Raw genomic sequence first — 19,393 nt, forward strand, 5'->3', positions numbered from 1 at the left:
CAGAGGAGTGGCCGCTTGGTTTGTGCCCATTTTAAGTCAATGCCTGTCATTGCGCTCCTCTCACACACACACACACACACACACACACACACACAGTCTGTTATCTTCTGCTGGACATTCCTCCAGACTGCGCACATTACAGCTTCAACCGACAACTCCGGTAAGTAGACAATACTGTAATTAATATCTATAATAACGTATTTTAAAGTGCCATCGATATATTGTTTAACTGGAGCTGTGTGAGATCACACGGAGTACAGCAGATACACGTGTGTGTCCGTAGAAAGTTGACTGGAGGTCACTGACTGACTGCAAATCTCCTGGATAGTTCTGTGCGCGTTCTCGGTTTGTGACTTTTCAGTGTTTTCACGTCATTAACTATTGCGGAGCGCAGACTGACATTAGCATACGTGTGTGTGTGTTCACGTAAGATAAATGTTGGCGAAGTTGAATCAATTTAGATCAAACAATGAGAACAATTTAACATGAAACGCACACTCTTGTATAATATTCATTACGTCAATGAGCTCATTGTTTCTGCCTTAAAGTATTACATTGTTTAAATTAATAAATTTTTAGCTAACTGTGATTTTGTACATTTCTGAAATAGCCTACATAACTTTTTAGTTTTTCAGTTTCCTCTGATAACAGATCACTGTAAATTGTTAAGTGGACTCATTTTCTGTAAAGCTGCTTTGACATGATGTGTATTGTGAAAAGCGAGATACAAATAAATGTGAATTGAGTTGAATAAAAGTAGCACCTTAGATGCAACAAAACCTCTTCTGTCAGGAACCCTTCAGTGGTGTTTTTTGCTTTATGAATGTGTGTCAGTTGTAAATTTGAGTATATATGTTATTCATGTAAGATAAATGTTTGTGAAATTGAATCAATTTAGATCAAGCCACGAGAACGATTTGACATGAAACACACACTCTTGTGTAATAAAATGCACCATAAAGCCTCTTCTGTCAGGAACCATTCTGCGTGTTTCTGGCTGTATGTGTGTGTGAGTTGTAACAGTTTTCCTGCATCTCCTCTTCAGCTCGAGAGAATGTCCGTGTCTCTGTCCTACACTTCATCTCCACTGCTCTCCAGCGTGCCCGTGCTCCCCGGTGACACGAACGCCACGTCATGCCAGGACTGGGACCAGTCTCATCACCTGCTGTTCCACCTGGCCCACCTGAGCCTCGGAGTGGGTCTGCTGATCCCCACCACCCTCACACTGCACATGATCCTGCTCAGACTGCTGCTGATCACGGGTACAGCGCACGCTCGTGCACACACACTACAACACTGCAGTTTCAACTGCGTGCATCTAACCTTCATAAAAGTGCATCAATCCATCATAAAAGTGCATATATCCATCATAAAAGTGCATCTATCCATCATAAAAGTGCATCTGTTCATCATAAAAGTGCATCTATCCATCATAAAAGTGCATCCATCCATCATAAAAGTGCATCTGTTCATCATAAAAGTGCATCCATCCATCATAAAAGTGCATCCATCCATGATAAAAGTGCATCTATCCATCATAAAAGTGCATCCATCCATCATAAAAGTGCATCCATCCATCATAAAAGTGCATCTATCCATCATAAAAGTGCATCTGTTCATCATAAAAGCGTATCTATCCATCATAAAAGTGCATCCATCCATGATAAAAGTGCATCTATCCATCATAAAAGTGCATCCATCCATCATAAAAGTGCATCCATCCATCATAAAAGTGCATCTGTTCATCATAAAAGCGCATCTATCCATCATAAAAGTGCATCCATCCATGATAAAAGTGCATCTATCCATCATAAAAGTGCATCCATCCATCATAAAAGTGCATCCATCCATCATAAAAGCGCATCTATCCATCATAAAAGTGCATCTATCCATCATAAAAGTGCATCTATCCATCATAAAAGTGCATCTGTTCATCATTAAAGTGCATCCGTCCATCATAAAAGTGCATCTATCCATCATAAAAGTGCATCTATCCATCATAAAGTGCATCTATCCATCATAAAAGTGCATCTATCCATCATAAAAGTGCATCTGTTCATCATAAAAGTGCATCTGTTCATCATAAAAGTGCATCCGTCCATCATAAAAGTGCATCTATCCATCATAAAAGTGCATCTGTTCATCATAAAAGTGCATCTATCCATCATAAAAGTGCATCTGTTCATCATAAAAGTGCATCTATCCATCATAAAAGTGCATCTATCCATCATAAAAGTGCATCTATCCATGATAAAAGTGCATCTATCCATCATAAAAGTGCATCCGTCCATCATAAAAGAGCATCCGTCCATCATAAAAGTGCATCTGTTCATCATAAAAGTGCATCCGTCCATCATAAAAGTGCATCCGTCCATCATAAAAGTGCATCTGTTCATCATAAAAGTGCATCCATCCATCATAAAAGTGCATCTATCCATCATAAAAGTGCATCTATCCATCATAAAGTGCATCTATCCATGATAAAAGTGCATCTATCCATCATAAAAGTGCATCCATCCATCATAAAAGTGCATCTGTTCATCATAAAAGTGCATCCATCCATCATAAAAGTGCATCCGTCCATCATAAAAGTGCATCTATCCATCATAAAAGTGCATCTATCATCATAAGTGCATCTATCCATCATAAAAGTGCATCCATCCATGATAAAAGTGCATCTGTTCATCATAAAAGTGCATCTATCCATCATAAAAGTGCATCCGTCCATCATAAAAGTGCATCTATCCATCATAAAAGTGCATCCGTCCATCATAAAAGTGCATCTATTCATCATAAAAGTGCATCTATCCATCATAAAAGTGCATCTATCATCATAAAGTGCATCTATCCATCATAAAGTGCATCTATCCATCATAAAGTGCATCTATCCATCATAAAAGTGCATCTATCCATCATAAAGTGCATCTATCCATCATAAAGTGCATCTATCCATCATAAAGTGCATCTATCCATCATAAAGTGCATCTATCCATCATAAAGTGCATCTATCCATCATAAAAGTGCATCTATCCATCATAAAAGTGCATCTATCCATGATAAAAGTGCATCTGTCCATGATAAAAGTGCATCCGTCCATCATAAAAGTGCATCCGTCCATCATAAAAGTGAATCCGTCCATCATAAAAGTGCATCCGTCCATCATAAAAGTGCATCCATCCATCATAAAAGTGCATCCATCCATCATAAAAGTGCATCCATCCATCATAAAAGTGCATCCATCCATCATAAAAGTGCATCCGTCCATCATAAAAGTGCATCTGTTCATCATAAAAGTGCATCTATCCATCATAAAAGTGCATCTATCATCATAAGTGCATCTATCCATCATAAAAGTGCATCCATCCATGATAAAAGTGCATCTGTTCATCATAAAAGTGCATCTATCCATCATAAAAGTGCATCCGTCCATCATAAAAGTGCATCTATCCATCATAAAAGTGCATCCGTCCATCATAAAAGTGCATCTATCCATCATAAAAGTGCATCCGTCCCTCATAAAAGTGCATCCGTCCATCATAAAAGTGCATCTATCCATCATAAAAGTGCATCCGTCCATCATAAAAGTGCATCCGTCCATCATAAAAGTGCATCTGTTCATCATAAAAGTGCATCTATCCATCATAAAAGTGCATCCGTCCATCATAAAAGTGCATCCATCCATCATAAAAGTGCATCCGTCCATCATAAAAGTGCATCTATCCATCATAAAAGTGCATCCGTCCATCATAAAAGTGCATCTGTTCATCATAAAAGTGCATCTATCCATCATAAAAGTGCATCTATCCATCATAAAAGTGCATCTATCCATCATAAAAGTGCATCCGTCCATCATAAAAGTGCATCCGTCCATCATAAAAGTGCATCTATCCATCATAAAAGTGCATCCGTCCATCATAAAAGTGCATCCGTCCATCATAAAAGTGCATCTATCCATCATAAAAGTGCATCCGTCCATCATAAAAGTGCATCCATCCATCATAAAAGTGCATCTATCCATCATAAAAGTGCATCCGTCCATCATAAAAGTGCATCTATCCATCATAAAAGTGCATCCGTCCATCATAAAAGTGCATCTGTTCATCATAAAAGTGCATCTATCCATCATAAAAGTGCATCTATCATCATAAGTGCATCTATCCATCATAAAAGTGCATCCGTCCATCATAAAAGTGCATCTGTTCATCATAAAAGTGCATCTATCCATCATAAAAGTGCATCCGTCCATCATAAAAGTGCATCTATCCATCATAAAAGTGCATCCGTCCATCATAAAAGTGCATCTATCCATCATAAAAGTGCATCCGTCCATCATAAAAGTGCATCTATTCATCATAAAAGTCAAGTCAAGTCAAGTCATCTTCATTTATATAGCGCTTTTAACAACGTAGATTGTTTCAAAGCAGCTTCACAGAGATAAGCGTATAATTTAAGGTAACAGATATTGTTTTGGCTTTATAGCAGAGTTAAGTTATTTTCCATCTAAAGTTAGTTTTGATTGATTCGCTTCCGTCGCAATGATCATTTGTTATTAAATTAGGGGCCGCTAAGACGACACCATTCCCTCTACACAGACTTTAAACGCGAGCCTGTGAGAAACGCTGATGGCGTTCACATGCGCATTTAGAATGGGTTCTATAGTTATGTGCGTTTGAAAATACGCAGGTTTGGAATTCCCTACAAGCCAAGCCTAAACAAAGTACTTGTCTTTCCTTATAAATTTTGATAAAGAATTTTATTTTATTTTGTTGCTTTGGGGTAGGAACGCGAAACAAATTTTCCCGACAACGCCTTATCTGTATAGTGGTAGAGGGATCCTCCATAGGGAGAGACTAGTTGGCACTTCAGCACTGCGTTGTCATCGGTCCAGGCGAAGGTCCTTCGTCAGATCTGGATATGGCCTGGATCCGGCAGGCTGCGGGAAAACCTCGGGATAAACACAGACACTAAAATTAGCGTAGATGCCATTCTTCTCATGATGTAACGAGTACATCAGGAGTTATGGGAAGTGTTCCCGGTTCCGGCTGACCTAATCTATGCAGCCTAACATTAAATTATAGAAGTCTATAATGTATTATGTGAAAGCTAGGTCAAAGAGATGTGTCTTTAGTCTAGCTTTGAACTGACAGAGTGTGTCTGCTTCCCGGACAATGGTAGGAAGACTGTTCCAGAGTTTTGGTGCTAAATAGGAAAAGGATCTACCGCCAGCAGTTGATTTTGATATTCTAGGTATAATCAACTGGCCGGAATTTTGAGATCGTAATAGACGTGACGGACTATAATGCGTTAAGAGTTCGCTCAAGTACTGCGGAGCTAAACCATTTAGTGCTTTGTAAGTAATCAGCAATATTTTAAAATTGATGCGATGTTTAATAGGGAGCCAGTGCAGTGTTGCCAGAACAGGGCTAATATGCTCATACTTCCTGGTTCTGGTAAGAACTCGAGCTGCTGCGTTTTGAACTAGCTGTAGTTTGTTTATTAAGCGTGCAGGGCAACCACCCAGTAGAGCATTACAATAATCTAGCCTTGAGGTCATGAACGCATGAACTAATTGTTCCGCATTTGTCAATGAGAGCATATGACGTAATTTAGATATATTTTTAAGATGGAAAAATGCGGTTTTACAGATACTAGACACGTGACTTTCAAATGAAAGATTGGTATCAAAGAGCACACCCAGGTTCCTAACCGACGACGAAGACTTAACAGAGCAGCCATCAAGTGTTAGACAGTATTCTAGGTTATTACGTGAGGAAGTTTTTTCATCCGTCCATCATAAAAGTGAATCCATCCATCATAAAAGTGCATCCGTCCATCATAAAAGTGCATCTGTTCATCATAAAAGTGCATCTATCCATCATAAAGTGCATCTATCCATCATAAAGTGCTCCACAGGTTCTGGGGGGGTTAATAAATGATGTTTTATTAACAAAGTTCGGGAGGAGCAGGTTCAGATAATTAACCAAATTATGCATAGCTCGAGATTAATCAGTAATTAACTCAATGACAGAGTATAAATTCACAGCAGACCTGTCTCTATTCATTGAAAGTTTGTCAGCATCCCTCCTCCACCCCATCTCCTCACTTCCAGTTCCATCTACACTTATCAACTGGGGGGAGTACTCTGGGTTTGGGCCTAACTCCGAGCTCGGAGCCCTCTCCCCGGACAGCACGCCAAATACGCATAAACTTATTGTACTAATTATATGTAGATGTGAACTCGTGAAATGCCTTCTGAAGCAAAGCGATGGGTTTTTGTACGAAAAATATCAACACGTTACAAAGTAAAATTCTAGGCCAAACGAACATACGCAGTCCACTGAAACAATTGTATTATTTAGAAATAAAATGTTGTAAAGGCCCGAGCACAGCAAGGACGATTAAGATATAGTTCTAAAAATCGAAAAATTCTCAGGGTTCTCAGAGCACATGTGGCGATGTTGAGATGTTCTCTGATCATGTGATCTGTGATCTCAGGTTTCTCAGAGCACATGTGGCGATGTTGAGATGTTCTCTGATCATGTGATCTGTGATCTCAGGTTTCTCAGAGCACATGTGGCGATGTTGAGATGTTCTCTGATCATGTGATCTGTGACCTCAGGCTGTTCTCTGCTCATCGCCTGGGCCGCGCTGTACAGATGCACACTGGATGTGATGGTGTGGAACGTGGTTTTCCTGCTGGTCAACTTCATGCACTTCTTCTTTCTGCTTTATAAACGCAGACCGGTGAGTTCAGGCTGGATATCACTGATACACTCGCGCCTCTGTATCCTCTCACATTATATCTATTAATAAATGAGGTGTTATTCGAAAGCTTAAACCCTCAGTATTCATCCTGTTAACACTGTTTTGACATCGGACATTGAGAGTGCATGCGTTCACTGTTAGAATTCATTAATTGTGCTAAACTCAATATAGATGTTTGTAGATGTAGATGATGCAAACTCTGATTCAACATGCACCAATACTACATTTTTCTAAATGTCATAATCATTTGTTAAACAACTATTAATTAAGCTCATTGTTACTACATTAAATGATTACATTGTTTAAATTAATTCCTTTTTAGCTAACTGTGATTTGTACATTTCTGAAATGCATAACTTAGTCTCCTCTGATAACAGATCACTGTAAACTGTAATGTGGACTCATGCATTTTCTGTAAAGCTGTCTTGAAACGATGTGTATTGTGGAAAGCGCGATACAGATAAATGTGAGTTGAGTGTTTGTCTGTGCTGTTTAACTCCAGATTAAGATCGACAGGGAGCTGAAGTCGGTGTACAAGCGCATGTTCGAGCCTCTACACGTACGAGAAGCTCTGTTCCAGAGACTCACGGGCCAGTTCTGCACCATCCAGACCCTGAAGAAGAGCCAGATCTACGCGGCGGAGGACAAGACGTCTGTGGACGAGCGCCTCAGCATTCTCCTCAAGGGAAAGTACGTGCTTTACTTCCCCACGAGTGGAGATCTCCTGTAATACTGTGTGTCGCATGACTCATGACCACGTTTATGCCCTCGACACACAGGATGAAGGTTTCGTACCGCGGTCATTTCTTGCATAACATTTACACCAATGCCTTCATCGACTCTCCTGAGTTCAGGTCCACGCAGTTGAACAGGGGTGAGAGGTTTCAGGTAAGAGTGATATTTAATATTCATTGAATATGTGCTTGTTATTACCACAGCATTTGGCATAGTTACAGTAAAACCAAAAAATATTGATAATTTGTTATATTTGTTTTACTAGTGTGATCAGGACACTATAGTTCAGTTATGTAAGTGAGGAGAGGAAAATACAGTAAACTGTGACATATTATACCCAAATATTCTTCATACAGAGACTACCAGTTACATTTATACACATTTGGGGCCAGAAATGATTCAGACACTTTGAGCTGATCATGTTTTGCTGAAGTGTTTTATCTTTAATAACTAATGCTCTTTTTACACACAGACTGAACACAATGAAGCATTGCTTGGTGATTGGTTGAGCTAAACTGGTATTATCTAATTGTGTAGTTAAATTTAACAGCTGACAGATATTCAACATAATTCATGTGTGAGACAGTCTAACAGAAGGACGGACAAAACCAGTCAAATATCAACTGAGTTCTGCTCATATTTTATTACCATTTTCTAACTATAGCGAATAAACTGAGATAATGTGAGAAATGTGACACTATATATATGTGACGATATCACATTCCTGACATTTCTGGTCATTTTGAGGAAGAGTAAACTAATACCAGTGTTCGTACAGATGCTGTAAAATACAATTCCAGAACTTTCAAGGACTTTTCAAGAACTACTTTTGGGGTTTTGCAGGACTACAATCAGTGATGTCACTTATTAAATAATATCTTTATTATCTTTCAAATTCTGAAAAAAGGTAAATGGATAAATAAAAATAAACTAATAAAACAAAATAGTACAAATAAAGTGCAACAGATGCATTTTTTCCGCATGAATATATGATTGACCTGAAGAATGAAAGCTGAATCATATACTTGGATATTTAAGAGCAATATCACACTCACAGCCATGCGAAACGGCTCTATATCTATATCAGACGGGCTCCAGCGTTAATTTAGCGTGAAAAGATTGTTTTATTGATAAAATTAAACACTAATTTCACATATATTGTCTTTAAATAATTCAAGCACTTTTTTCACTGTTTTCAAGGGTTTTCCAGGACTTCAATTTCAAAAAGTCAAATTCAAGCACTTAAAGCACTTTGTACGACCCCTGTAATACACACTCTCTATAATGATCTGTCGCGTGACTATCCAGGTGACGATCAGTGCTGAGGAAAACTGCAAGATCCTGTGCTGGTCGAGGGAGCGTCTGACGTACTTCCTGGAGTCCGAGTCGTTTCTGAACGAGGTTTTCCGGTACCTCATCGGCAAAGACATCACCAATAAGCTCTACTCGCTCAATGATCCAACCCTGAGCGACAAGGTCAGGATTCAGCGACTCTCCACTGGTCAAACCTTTGGCATAATACAGATGGTTTTAAAAAAACTTTTTTTTTAAAAAAGGATTTATTTGATAAAAAATACAGTAAAAATGTTAAAGTATATACATGTACAAAAGTAAAACAGCTGTTTTCTATGTCATATCAGCTACATACACTTATAATGAGAACATTATATATAATTGTGTGTTTGGGTCATGGCTTTAAATGGTGAGACTTTTGTTTTTGTAATCAGGCGCTCAAAAATTACATAAAAATCTGGATTTAGATTTATCAGCCAATATATCGGTTATCGGCCTTTAAATATAAAGAATTAGCGGTGGTTATCGGTATCGGACAAAATGTTCATATCGGTCCCTAGCATCCCTAGGTCCCTTCTTTTCAAAGAACTGGTTTTCAGAGAACATTCAGAAATAGCGTTTTCATAAAATGTTTTCAATGCATACTTGTTACCCAGACAGCATCATAGTGTCGGCCCAGATCCGGCACGCATGCCATCCACATGTACCAGATGTGGGCCGGATCTGGGCCGACACTATAGCCGCGTTTCCACCGAAATTACCCGGAACAGTTTGTCCCAGGAACTGTTTTTCCCCCAGACCTGTCACTGTCTGCGTTTCCACCGCGGTCTAAAGTACCGGGAAGATTAGGCAAATTAGTCCGGTGACGTAGGACTGTTACTTTACAGTTCCCACTGGATTTATACTCTGAATTTAAGCTTAATAAAGTCTGAACCTCGTCGTCGGTCCATCAGTGTTATTTTTTAAACTCCATTGTTATTTCGAATAGCACACGACTGGTACTGCACGCGCCGCAACAGATTAAAAAAAAAATGGTGGTTGAAATTAAATGCTGCGTGTAGTCAACCAATCAAAATGCGGCATGAGCTCAACCAATCAGCATGTTCAGCGCCCAAGCCCCATCCCTGAACGTTCCTGAACTTTGAAAAAGTACTTCCTCACAGGGGGAAATATTTACCCAGAACTTCATTTAGACCCTGTGGTGTACACACACCGAGAACCAGCCCGAAGTCCCTGGTTCCTGGGAAAGTTCCTGCGGTGGAAACGCGCGTGTCTTATGTTGCTGTCTGGGTTGGTGTGTGTGTCAGCTAGGTTGGTGTGTGTGTCAGCTGGGTTGGTGTGTGTGTCAGCTGGGTTTAACTGAAGTGATGCTGACTGTACCGCAGGCTGTGAAGAAGATGGACCGCCAGCCGAGCCTGTGCTCTCAGCTCTCCATGATGCAGATGAGGAACAGTATGGCGAGCACCAGCGACACCGACGACGTGCTCAACCAGATCCTGCGAGGCGGGTCCACCGGATCCTCACTGCGTAAGTCTCTCGCGCTACAGGATCATCACTAACCGCCGGGTTTCAAGCACTAACCACGAGGGTTGGGAATCGAAAATCGATTACAATCCTGGAATCGGATACTTGTTATACAATTAAAATTTTGATTCCTTGGTGAGCATTTCAATATGACTTTAAACAATTCAAGCGTGAGACGACTCGCTGTTTTCTGTGCTCTTAAAGTGACAGCAGTCTAATATTCCTGCTCTATAATAACACTAATCAAACAACACAAGACAAAATTCACTCGTTCTTCACTGAACAACTTTTGTAACTATATTTGTAATTTATATTTTACTTATAAACTGCAGTGTTATTTTACATTTGATTCCAGTTTCTACCTGAAAATCTTAAAACACTGTTTATTTCAATCATATCTTTGTTCAGTTGTATCTATTTGTTGTGATTGCTAATTTTTTACTTACTTTAATTACTGAGTGTTTACCGTATTTTCCAGTAGTATAAGTCGCGTCAGTTAAAAAATGCGTCATGAAGAGGAAAAAAACATATACAAGTGGCACTGGACTATAAGTCGCATTTATTCATAAATTTATTTCACAAAATCCAAGAACAGACATTTAATCTGGAACGGCAAGTTATTCCACTACACAACAGCACACAGAACAACAGGCTGAGTGGGTGTCCGGTATGTTAACGTAACACATTAACAGTTGTTCAGCTACACAATAGCATAAAGAACATACCTGTGAGGCTGAATAGCCTAAATTAGCATAAGCCAGCGAGTCCAACAAGCACAAGTTCCCCAAGCTCCCGATCTCACTCCACATCACTGAATCCACTGAATTCTCCATCCTCGGGGTCGCTTCTGAACAAGGATGGGATTTTCTGGGGGCATTTTGTTTGTTTTCAGTCTTTCTCAGTTGTCTTTAAGTTAATGTTTCAGTGAACAGTTTTTCAGTTTTCAGTAACACTGTTCAGGGCTAGGCTACAGGAGAGCATAGAGCGCCCTCTGGCGGCTGTAGACGGCAATGTTTTCTCTGGGTTCATGTCAGTATGAATTCATTTTGATATATAAGTCGCACCGCACTATAAGTCGCAGAACCTGCCAAACTATGAAAAAAAGTGCAACTTATAGTCCGGAAAATACGGTACTTGTCTTAATGCTAATAATGCTTGACATTATATTAGTTCGGCTAGTTGTTCTTCTATGGTATTTTTAAATCCTTGTGTAAGTGTTCTTTAGCCTGTTGATTTGTGTTCATGATAATCAGCTACAATTAAAAGTTTTGCAAAAAGACTAAATGTGAATGATATCGAAGTTGTTGTTTTTTTACCTTATTGGAATCGGAATCGTTAAAATTGAAGCGATACCCAACCCTACTAACCACTGTGTGCCGACATTAGACCCTTCATGCCCACAAACGCTGATATAACACAACACACGTCTCTGTCATAAACCTCTCTAACGTTAGTTCCTCATCTGTGCCAGTGTGAGCTCATAGAGACGACACTGGTGGAACGGGCTACTTGCACTGAGCTTTTGATATAATACATCTCAATTATTTACGGTTATGTATATTTTCAGTGTACCTGTAGTCATCGAGTTCAATAAACGCAAACTAAAAGGAGTGTCTGCAAGAAGATTTAAGAAATGTTGACATTTTCAGAGACAAGAAAAGCGATATTTTGATGATCATTGTGTGCAGAATTTTCCCAACTCAACGAAACATGAGGTTTTAATCCCACAAAGTCAATCGTCTAAACTAGTGTGAACATTTATTTATTTGTATTAAGTATTACAAATAACGAATATGACTATTCTGTCATTTTTTTTGTTTAAATGTTTTTTATGTTTTATGTCATTTTTTACGAATTAATTCATTCAACTGTTTTAAAAGACTGGAATAAAAGCACCAGCGCACACAAGCAATCCTTTTGTATTAGTCAAATTCATTTAAAAATGTAAACTCAACAGGTATGAAATATGATCAGTAAGTCAGATCAGTTATTCAGACTGCACAATTGTAAAGAAAATATATATTTAAGGAACATTTCAGCAGGCTCCAGATAATTCATGTTAAGGCAGAGAACGTGATTATTTATTTTATTCAATTGGCAGCCATAAAACATATTCAATTCACATTCAGCTTTTCACAAACACATCATTTCAAAGCAGCTTTACAGAAAAGCGCTGAACGCTGTTACCGGAAACCCCCGAGATGTAACGAGTATAACGCAGAAGTAGTTGTGCAAGTAGTCCACTGGTGTGATGAGTGTGTGAGTCTGTGCTGTGGGCGAACCCCTGACCTTTCTCCTCCTGTTCCTCCTCTAGCTGTGACCTCAGATCGGGCCTGACGGGCTGTAAGATGCTTTCTCTTCTATCTCACTGTCTTTCTCTTCCTCAACCCCAACAAAAAATTACCCAGTTGTCATTTTGAAACATAACCAGAAAGTAGATTAACTCCCTCTAGTGCTCAGAACACTTCTGATAACCAGAGCTGTGATGAAGTTAACCTTTAACACTCGGCAAACTGCATCTGATTTTCCCAATAACATCATGCCACAGTTTCACCTAATGAGCACTGCACACACACTCACTGCAACAGTGGCCAGTGAGTGTGTTATATGTAAATAGGTAGTTTCATGTCTTTTCTATCGCTCTCTTTTTTCAGTTCACATCAGTCTTTCATGTCCATATCTTTATTTATGAGTGTGATGAGTTATAATGTACAGTCAGCTGCTCCTGTTCACTGTCAGGCTTCCACCAGCTGACTGTACGTGTTCTTACACATATATAGAGTTGAGGTTTGCACACCCCTTTTGTTTTCTACGTTTATAAAGCCCTTGCAGATTTAATTTAGCTTATTGGTATAGATTTACACTAAACTTTTGCATGCAAAGACAAAGTTTCCTGACAAACACAAAAGCTTTGAAAAATAATACAATATATATTTCCCTCCATTTTTCCCAACACCATGTCCCATTACAGTTTGATACAGTGTAATAGATATGACAATGTTCATATATTTTGTCATGGCAGACTAGATATACAAGATATACATATTATCCACCAACAAAACAGAGGACAAACAAACATGAGCACAATACAAAACACACAGAACACACAGATCACGCACTGCTAAAACACACAGAACACACAGATCACGCACTGCTAAAACACACAGAACACACAGATCACGCACTGCTAAAACACACAGAACACACAGATCACGCACTGCTAAAACACACAGAACACACAGATCACGCACTGCTAAAACACACAGAACACACAGATCACGCACTGCTAAAACACACAGAACACACAGATCACGCACTGCTAAAACACACAGAACACACAGATCACGCACTGCTAAAACACACAGATCACGCACTGCTAAAACACACAGAACACACAGATCACGCACTGCTAAAACACACAGAACACACAGATCACACACTGCTAAAACACACAGATCACACACTGCTAAAACACACAGAACACACAGATCACGCACTGCTAAAACACACAGATCACGCACTGCTAAAACACACAGATCACACACTGCTAAAACACACAGAACACACAGATCACGCACTGCTAAAACACACAGATCACGCACTGCTAAAACACACAGATCACGCACTGCTAAAACACACAGAACACACAGATCACGCACTGCTAAAACACACAGAACACACAGATCACGCACTGCTAAAACACACAGATCACACACTGCTAAAACACACAGAACACACAGATCACGCACTGCTAAAACACACAGATCACGCACTGCTAAAACACACAGAACACACAGATCACGCACTGCTAAAACACACAGAACACACAGATCACGCACTGCTAAAACACACAGATCACACACTGCTAAAACACACAGAACACACAGATCACGCACTGCTAAAACACACAGATCACGCACTGCTAAAACACACAGAACACACAGATCACGCACTGCTAAAACACACAGAACACACAGATCACACACTGCTAAAACACACAGAACACACAGATCACGCACTGCTAGAACACACAGATCACGCACTGCTAAAACACACAGAACACACAGATCACGCACTGCTAGAACACACAGATCACGCACTGCTAAAACACACAGAACACACAGATCACGCACTGCTAAAACACACAGAACACACAGATCACGCACTGCTAAAACACACAGAACACACAGATCACGCACTGCTAAAACACACAGAACACACAGCCTGATCCAGTCCAAAACTAGTTTTGTTGGGAATACATATACATGCACAAATCTACTAATTGTAAACAAATGCATGAATTAGATCGCAATATTTAGGGTTCATTGGATTGGATTCATTCCAATTGACGAAAATTTGTGTACCTGAGCTGAAATGTGTGGCATGATGGGATATGATGGCAGAATACGACCTCCTACCAGAAAAAAAAATCTTCCAGAGGCCATGAATATAAAACTGCACTGAGCTTTGTGCACAGGCTCTTCCTCACGTTTAACCATTAAATAGACACTGGGTTCAGGGTTTCTCCAGTTCAGCATTGGCTAGTGACAAACAATCCAACCGATTTCTTGAATATATGACATAAAAACGCCTTGTTTGCTGAACTCGTGTGATTTAACCAGGCGTGCGTTTCCCAAACCAGCGTTCACACAGATGCTGTAAAACCAAAATCCAGGACTTTCAGGGAAAGGGACTACTTTTTTTCCAAGGACTTCAATCAGAGATCTCATTTATCAAACAATCTCTTTCTTTATTATCTTTCAAATTCTATAAAAGGTAAATAGATAAATAAAAATAAACTAATAAAACAAAATGGTACAAATAAAGTGCAGCACATTTCCCCTTGAATATATGATTGAGTTGACGAATAAAAGCTGTATCATATATTTGGATATTTATATGAGCAATATCACACTCATAGCCATGCGAAATGCCTCTATATCTATATCAGACGGGCTCCAGCGTTAATTTAGTGTGAAAATATTGTTTTATTAATACAATTTTAAATACATTTCCCAATATATTGTCTTTCAATAATTCCAGTACTTTTCAAGTACTTACTCATAAAAATGGCTGTTTTCAAGGGTTTTCCAGGACTTCAGTTGCCAAAAGTCAAGCACTTTAAGCACTTTGTACGACCCCTGCCGAAAGCATCGTTAGCCAACTATAGTTGCAAGCTCTGTCGTTACTGCTGTAGTTTAATGTCTCCTGAAGACACAGTTCCAACGAACATCTGCAAAAAACATCTCAAAGTCTAAGAGTGTGAAAGGGGTGTGTAAACTAATGCACTCTTAAAGCATGCGTTTCAGACATTATTAATCAATGTCACTTTAAAAATACTGCCACGGTCACACTAGACTTTCTTCAGACACTCCAACCATAAATTCAACATATAATAAATAATAATTTAAATAAAAAAATACAATCTTCTCCACTTGCCTGCAATGCAATGCTATGAATGAGCAGGTCAGCGTTCTCCGATCTCCCGCGTTCACATGCGTATGAATGGAAGTCAGCAGAACGAGAAGTGTAGTGTGATATATAACATGCACAGTGTATTTAACAGAGTGGTAACTTTATTGTTTGAGTGATTTTTATTCACATTACTGTGATGATATTGTTGCGCTGTGGAAACTGTTAATACCCTTAAGAGAATGATACAACGTTTTGCCTCCATATGACTTTATAATAAAACATTACACTTCAATCTTAATATGTAACCAGATGCTGTTATTATGAAATAACGTTGAACATTGACAGCTAGTGTTGTGTTTCTCTCTCTCTCTCTCCAGAGAAAAATCCTCTGCCAAAAACATCCACGACTATGAAGCCAATAGAAGAAGGACTGGAAGATGATGTGTTCGAGTCTGAATCCCACAACACTCGCCCGAGAGAAGACGTGTGAAGCGCTTCATCACCTATATATTCAATAATTGAGGCTCACGCTCAGATTACACTCTTCTGGATAGAGATCCTGATCAAATGTTCTAATATTACAGAATTGACATTGGATACTAACACGTTTAATATAATATAGTCCTGAGCATTTTAAATGAAACTGCTGTCAGATATATTTTGACAACATTTTGGAGAACAGAAATATCTTTACAATTTTTAAAGCAGACCTATTCTGCCCTTTAACAAAGTCTTGATGTTGTTTCAGGCTCTACTAGAACAGGTTCTCCTGCTTGAATGTTGATTATTCTCCTCATATTCTCCATTGTTGCGGCTCCTCTCTTCCCAGTCTGTCAGTAACGCTCTGTTTACTTCCTGTCTCTATGAAGCTCCTCCTTCTGAAAAGCACACTGTGCTCTGATTGGTCGGCTGGAGCAGTATGTTGTGATTGGTCGAGCGCTTCGAGTGTGTTTGGGAAATGTCCCGCCCCTTTCCATAACCGCCAGTTTAACACACTACTAACTAACTCAACCAGGCCCCGCCCCTTTATTCTGTGTATGAATTATTATAATGAGGAATATTGTGACGTGTTCGTTCCCGGAAGAAACTCAAGACTACAGTGGAGGCGTTTCAGGAGTTCAGGAACACTGACTCTGATATAGAGAAGAACTGGAGCTTCTTCATGATCACACAGCAACATTACACACTGAACACAGATGAACATGGGAAACAGCAGAACAGTGCTCTATTAAATTATTCTGAACAGGATTTAGGAATCTTTTTTTAATGATGTTTTTATTTGCTGAGACAATGAGTTAACTACAATATGCTAATTGTGTGATTAAATGTAGAATCACAAGCTTTTCCTCTTAATAAAAGCATCAAGTTTTCTTACGAGAGCTTATTCAGTGAAATAATGACTCAGATGCAGCTTTACAGGGGTAAAAACTAGAGAACCAGGGGGGAAAACTAATATTTCAAAGCTTTCATAGCTGTACTAATGCACAACAGTGTTGACTCCTTCCATAGATTTCCATTTCTCTGATAGTTTTCATGCACCATGTCATGTTTTCTTGTGTGACGCGTTAACAGTCAATATTATGTTAAATTGAATTGTATTAAGACACTTACGTGGTTTTTCTCACAGCAGTTTAAATTAGTGCATTTGAATGTATTGTATAATGAAGTAAATCAAGAGTAGGTCACATAGAGTTAAGCAATGATGAAGTGTCACAGGGTTTATTGAATGTCTGGTTAGAAGCTATATGTTTTTCTCTCTGTGATAATTGTAATGTGACTTGTGTTGTTAAAGTCATACAGATTCTTGAAAACACTTTTTTAAATTAAAGTTTGACACTATGGACATGTTTCGTTATTTCTAGGAACAGAAAAAAATAATTCATACCTGTATTTACATCCTGTTTTCGGTCGAAGTCCACTGTAGTCGATTGTCAAGTTCACGCGCGTGATCATAGGTACTAAACCTATGCGCGTGAACTCGACAATCGACTACTGTGGACTTCGACCGAAAACAGGATGTAAACACAGGTATGTGCGCTGGCTGAATAAACATCATTTTTATTAATATCTTTAACATCTACTGCAGTCAAAGTCACCCGCGTTCACTCAGAAGGAATCACTCACATGACCTGTGCACATGTAATGACACATCAAGGATGTTAAGAGGCTAAAAGCAGGTTTAAAACTTGCCCCATTGAAGTCAACAGGGTGCAAATTTTAAAAAGAGGATAACACGGTGTAGGCAACACCGATTTTTGTCGTTGTTCTCTGTACTGACAGCACTCCAAATGTACAAAAAAATTAGTTCAATGTTAAAATTGACCGGAGTTCTCCTTTAAGTTGATTGAGCCATCTCTACCACCTGGTTGATGTATGTTATGCCAAAAAAATCCACTAGATGTCACAGTGTCCATCAACAGCACTCGTCACAACACGTGGATGTCAGAATCACTCCTGCCATAGGAACTGGTTTTTGGTGAAATTTTGCAAGGTAACCATATTTTTTTGACATATTAGACTATAAGAGCCCTAACTTTACAAAATTATGTTACTTGGTGCCATGAAAAAACTTTAGTATGTTTTTAATATTTTTTTCAAAACCGTGCTCATCCAAAAGGTTGATAGAAAAGCTAAGCTAATGTTTTCAGATCATCCATTTCTGCATTCAGAATGGATTATTTGCTGAGAAATATAAACTTCAGGGGCCGTATTCACAAAGAATTTTAAGGCTAAAAGTAGCTCCTAACTGGCGAATTTAGGAGCAACTCCTAAAATTAACGGGCGTGTCACTCGTAACTTTAGGACTCCTAATTTTTTTGACTAAGAGTAATTCACGAAGCATTTTAGCCCTAAAAGTAGCACCTAAGCCTAGGACAGCTTAAAAGAAGTCGAGAGGACTCCTAACTCACTAAGACCTGTTCACAAACCGCTTTTTGTGGCATTTCACGTTGCGATGTTTTGAAATGCGTATGCGGCGGCTACAGGAGCTTCCAATCGCGAGGGAACAATCTTGCATTGTAGGCATAATGCAATAACGCCACCAACAACAAGCAAAACTAGGCTACTCATTGCATGTAAACTAATTGTAACATTTCATTGTGAATCAAATTAAAATGTTCTTCTCTTTGCAAACGTAGGCAGAGGCATATAGTGACAGATTAATTCAATAATGTTGCAAAGATATTGCATCAATCCATATGTTTCATTAGGCTACTAGGCTATTTGTTTTTCCTTACTCTTTATTCATTTAGGCTATTTATTCAGTTATTCATCATCTTCCGTCCTTCGCACTACTTGTGTAGCGCACGCATTCTCAGACCTGTCACCTGTCAATCATCATCGTAGGGGAGGGGTTTGGAATCATTCCCGCGTTACAATCATCAGCCAATCAAGGTGGTCACTTCAGTCAAGCTCGTGCATGAGTAATGACGTCATCCATAGCAACGAAGACTCACTTGTCATTCTTCTTTACTAAGAGTAGGTCTGAAAGGCGTTGTGAATAACTTTTAAGAGAAAACTCCTAGCTAAAATCTTTTAGTGCGATTTAGGAGTGCTATGAATATGACACAGCTGTTGTTATTTCTTTATGATTGTGTTTCCACTTCTCATGTTGTTACAAAATGGAACGCATTAGTGGAAAATATTTCATGGAAGAAGGTTT

General features: G+C 39.0%; 1 protein-coding gene across 2 annotated transcripts; it reads left to right on the forward strand.

Annotated features, from left to right (window-relative positions):
• Positions 1 to 47: 47 nt before the first annotated feature.
• popdc1 (popeye domain cAMP effector 1) lies at positions 48 to 17,576 on the forward strand. Of its 2 annotated transcripts, XM_084435263.1 has the most exons (9): positions 48 to 160; positions 1,046 to 1,262; positions 6,620 to 6,744; positions 7,268 to 7,455; positions 7,545 to 7,653; positions 8,809 to 8,976; positions 10,179 to 10,320; positions 12,632 to 12,660; positions 16,110 to 17,576. In XM_084435263.1, the coding sequence occupies exons 2-8, from the start codon at positions 1,055 to 1,057 to the stop codon at positions 12,652 to 12,654; spliced, it is 963 nt and encodes a 320-aa protein (XP_084291389.1). In that variant the 5' UTR covers positions 48 to 160; positions 1,046 to 1,054; the 3' UTR covers positions 12,655 to 12,660; positions 16,110 to 17,576. The 2 variants fall into 2 exon arrangements, with proteins under 2 accessions (XP_084291389.1, XP_084291390.1); XM_084435264.1 differs by lacking the exon at positions 12,632 to 12,660 and having other exon boundaries at positions 56 to 160; positions 16,110 to 17,573.
• Positions 17,577 to 19,393: the final 1,817 nt, after the last annotated feature.

This window comes from Rutilus rutilus (genome assembly GCF_951802725.1).
Source record: "Rutilus rutilus genome assembly, chromosome: 17".
Taxonomy (NCBI): Eukaryota; Metazoa; Chordata; class Actinopteri; order Cypriniformes; family Leuciscidae; genus Rutilus; species Rutilus rutilus.

Bases quoted from the DNA above. Each gene is read 5' to 3' on its own strand.
- popdc1 (XM_084435264.1), top strand. From the start codon at position 1,055: ATGTCCGTGTCTCTGTCCTACACTTCATCTCCACTGCTCTCCAGCGTG. The intron at 1,263-6,619 runs GTACAGCGCACG...CTGTGACCTCAG, and splicing joins CAGACTGCTGCTGATCACGG to GCTGTTCTCTGCTCATCGCC. The intron at 6,745-7,267 runs GTGAGTTCAGGC...GTTTAACTCCAG, and splicing joins TGCTTTATAAACGCAGACCG to ATTAAGATCGACAGGGAGCT.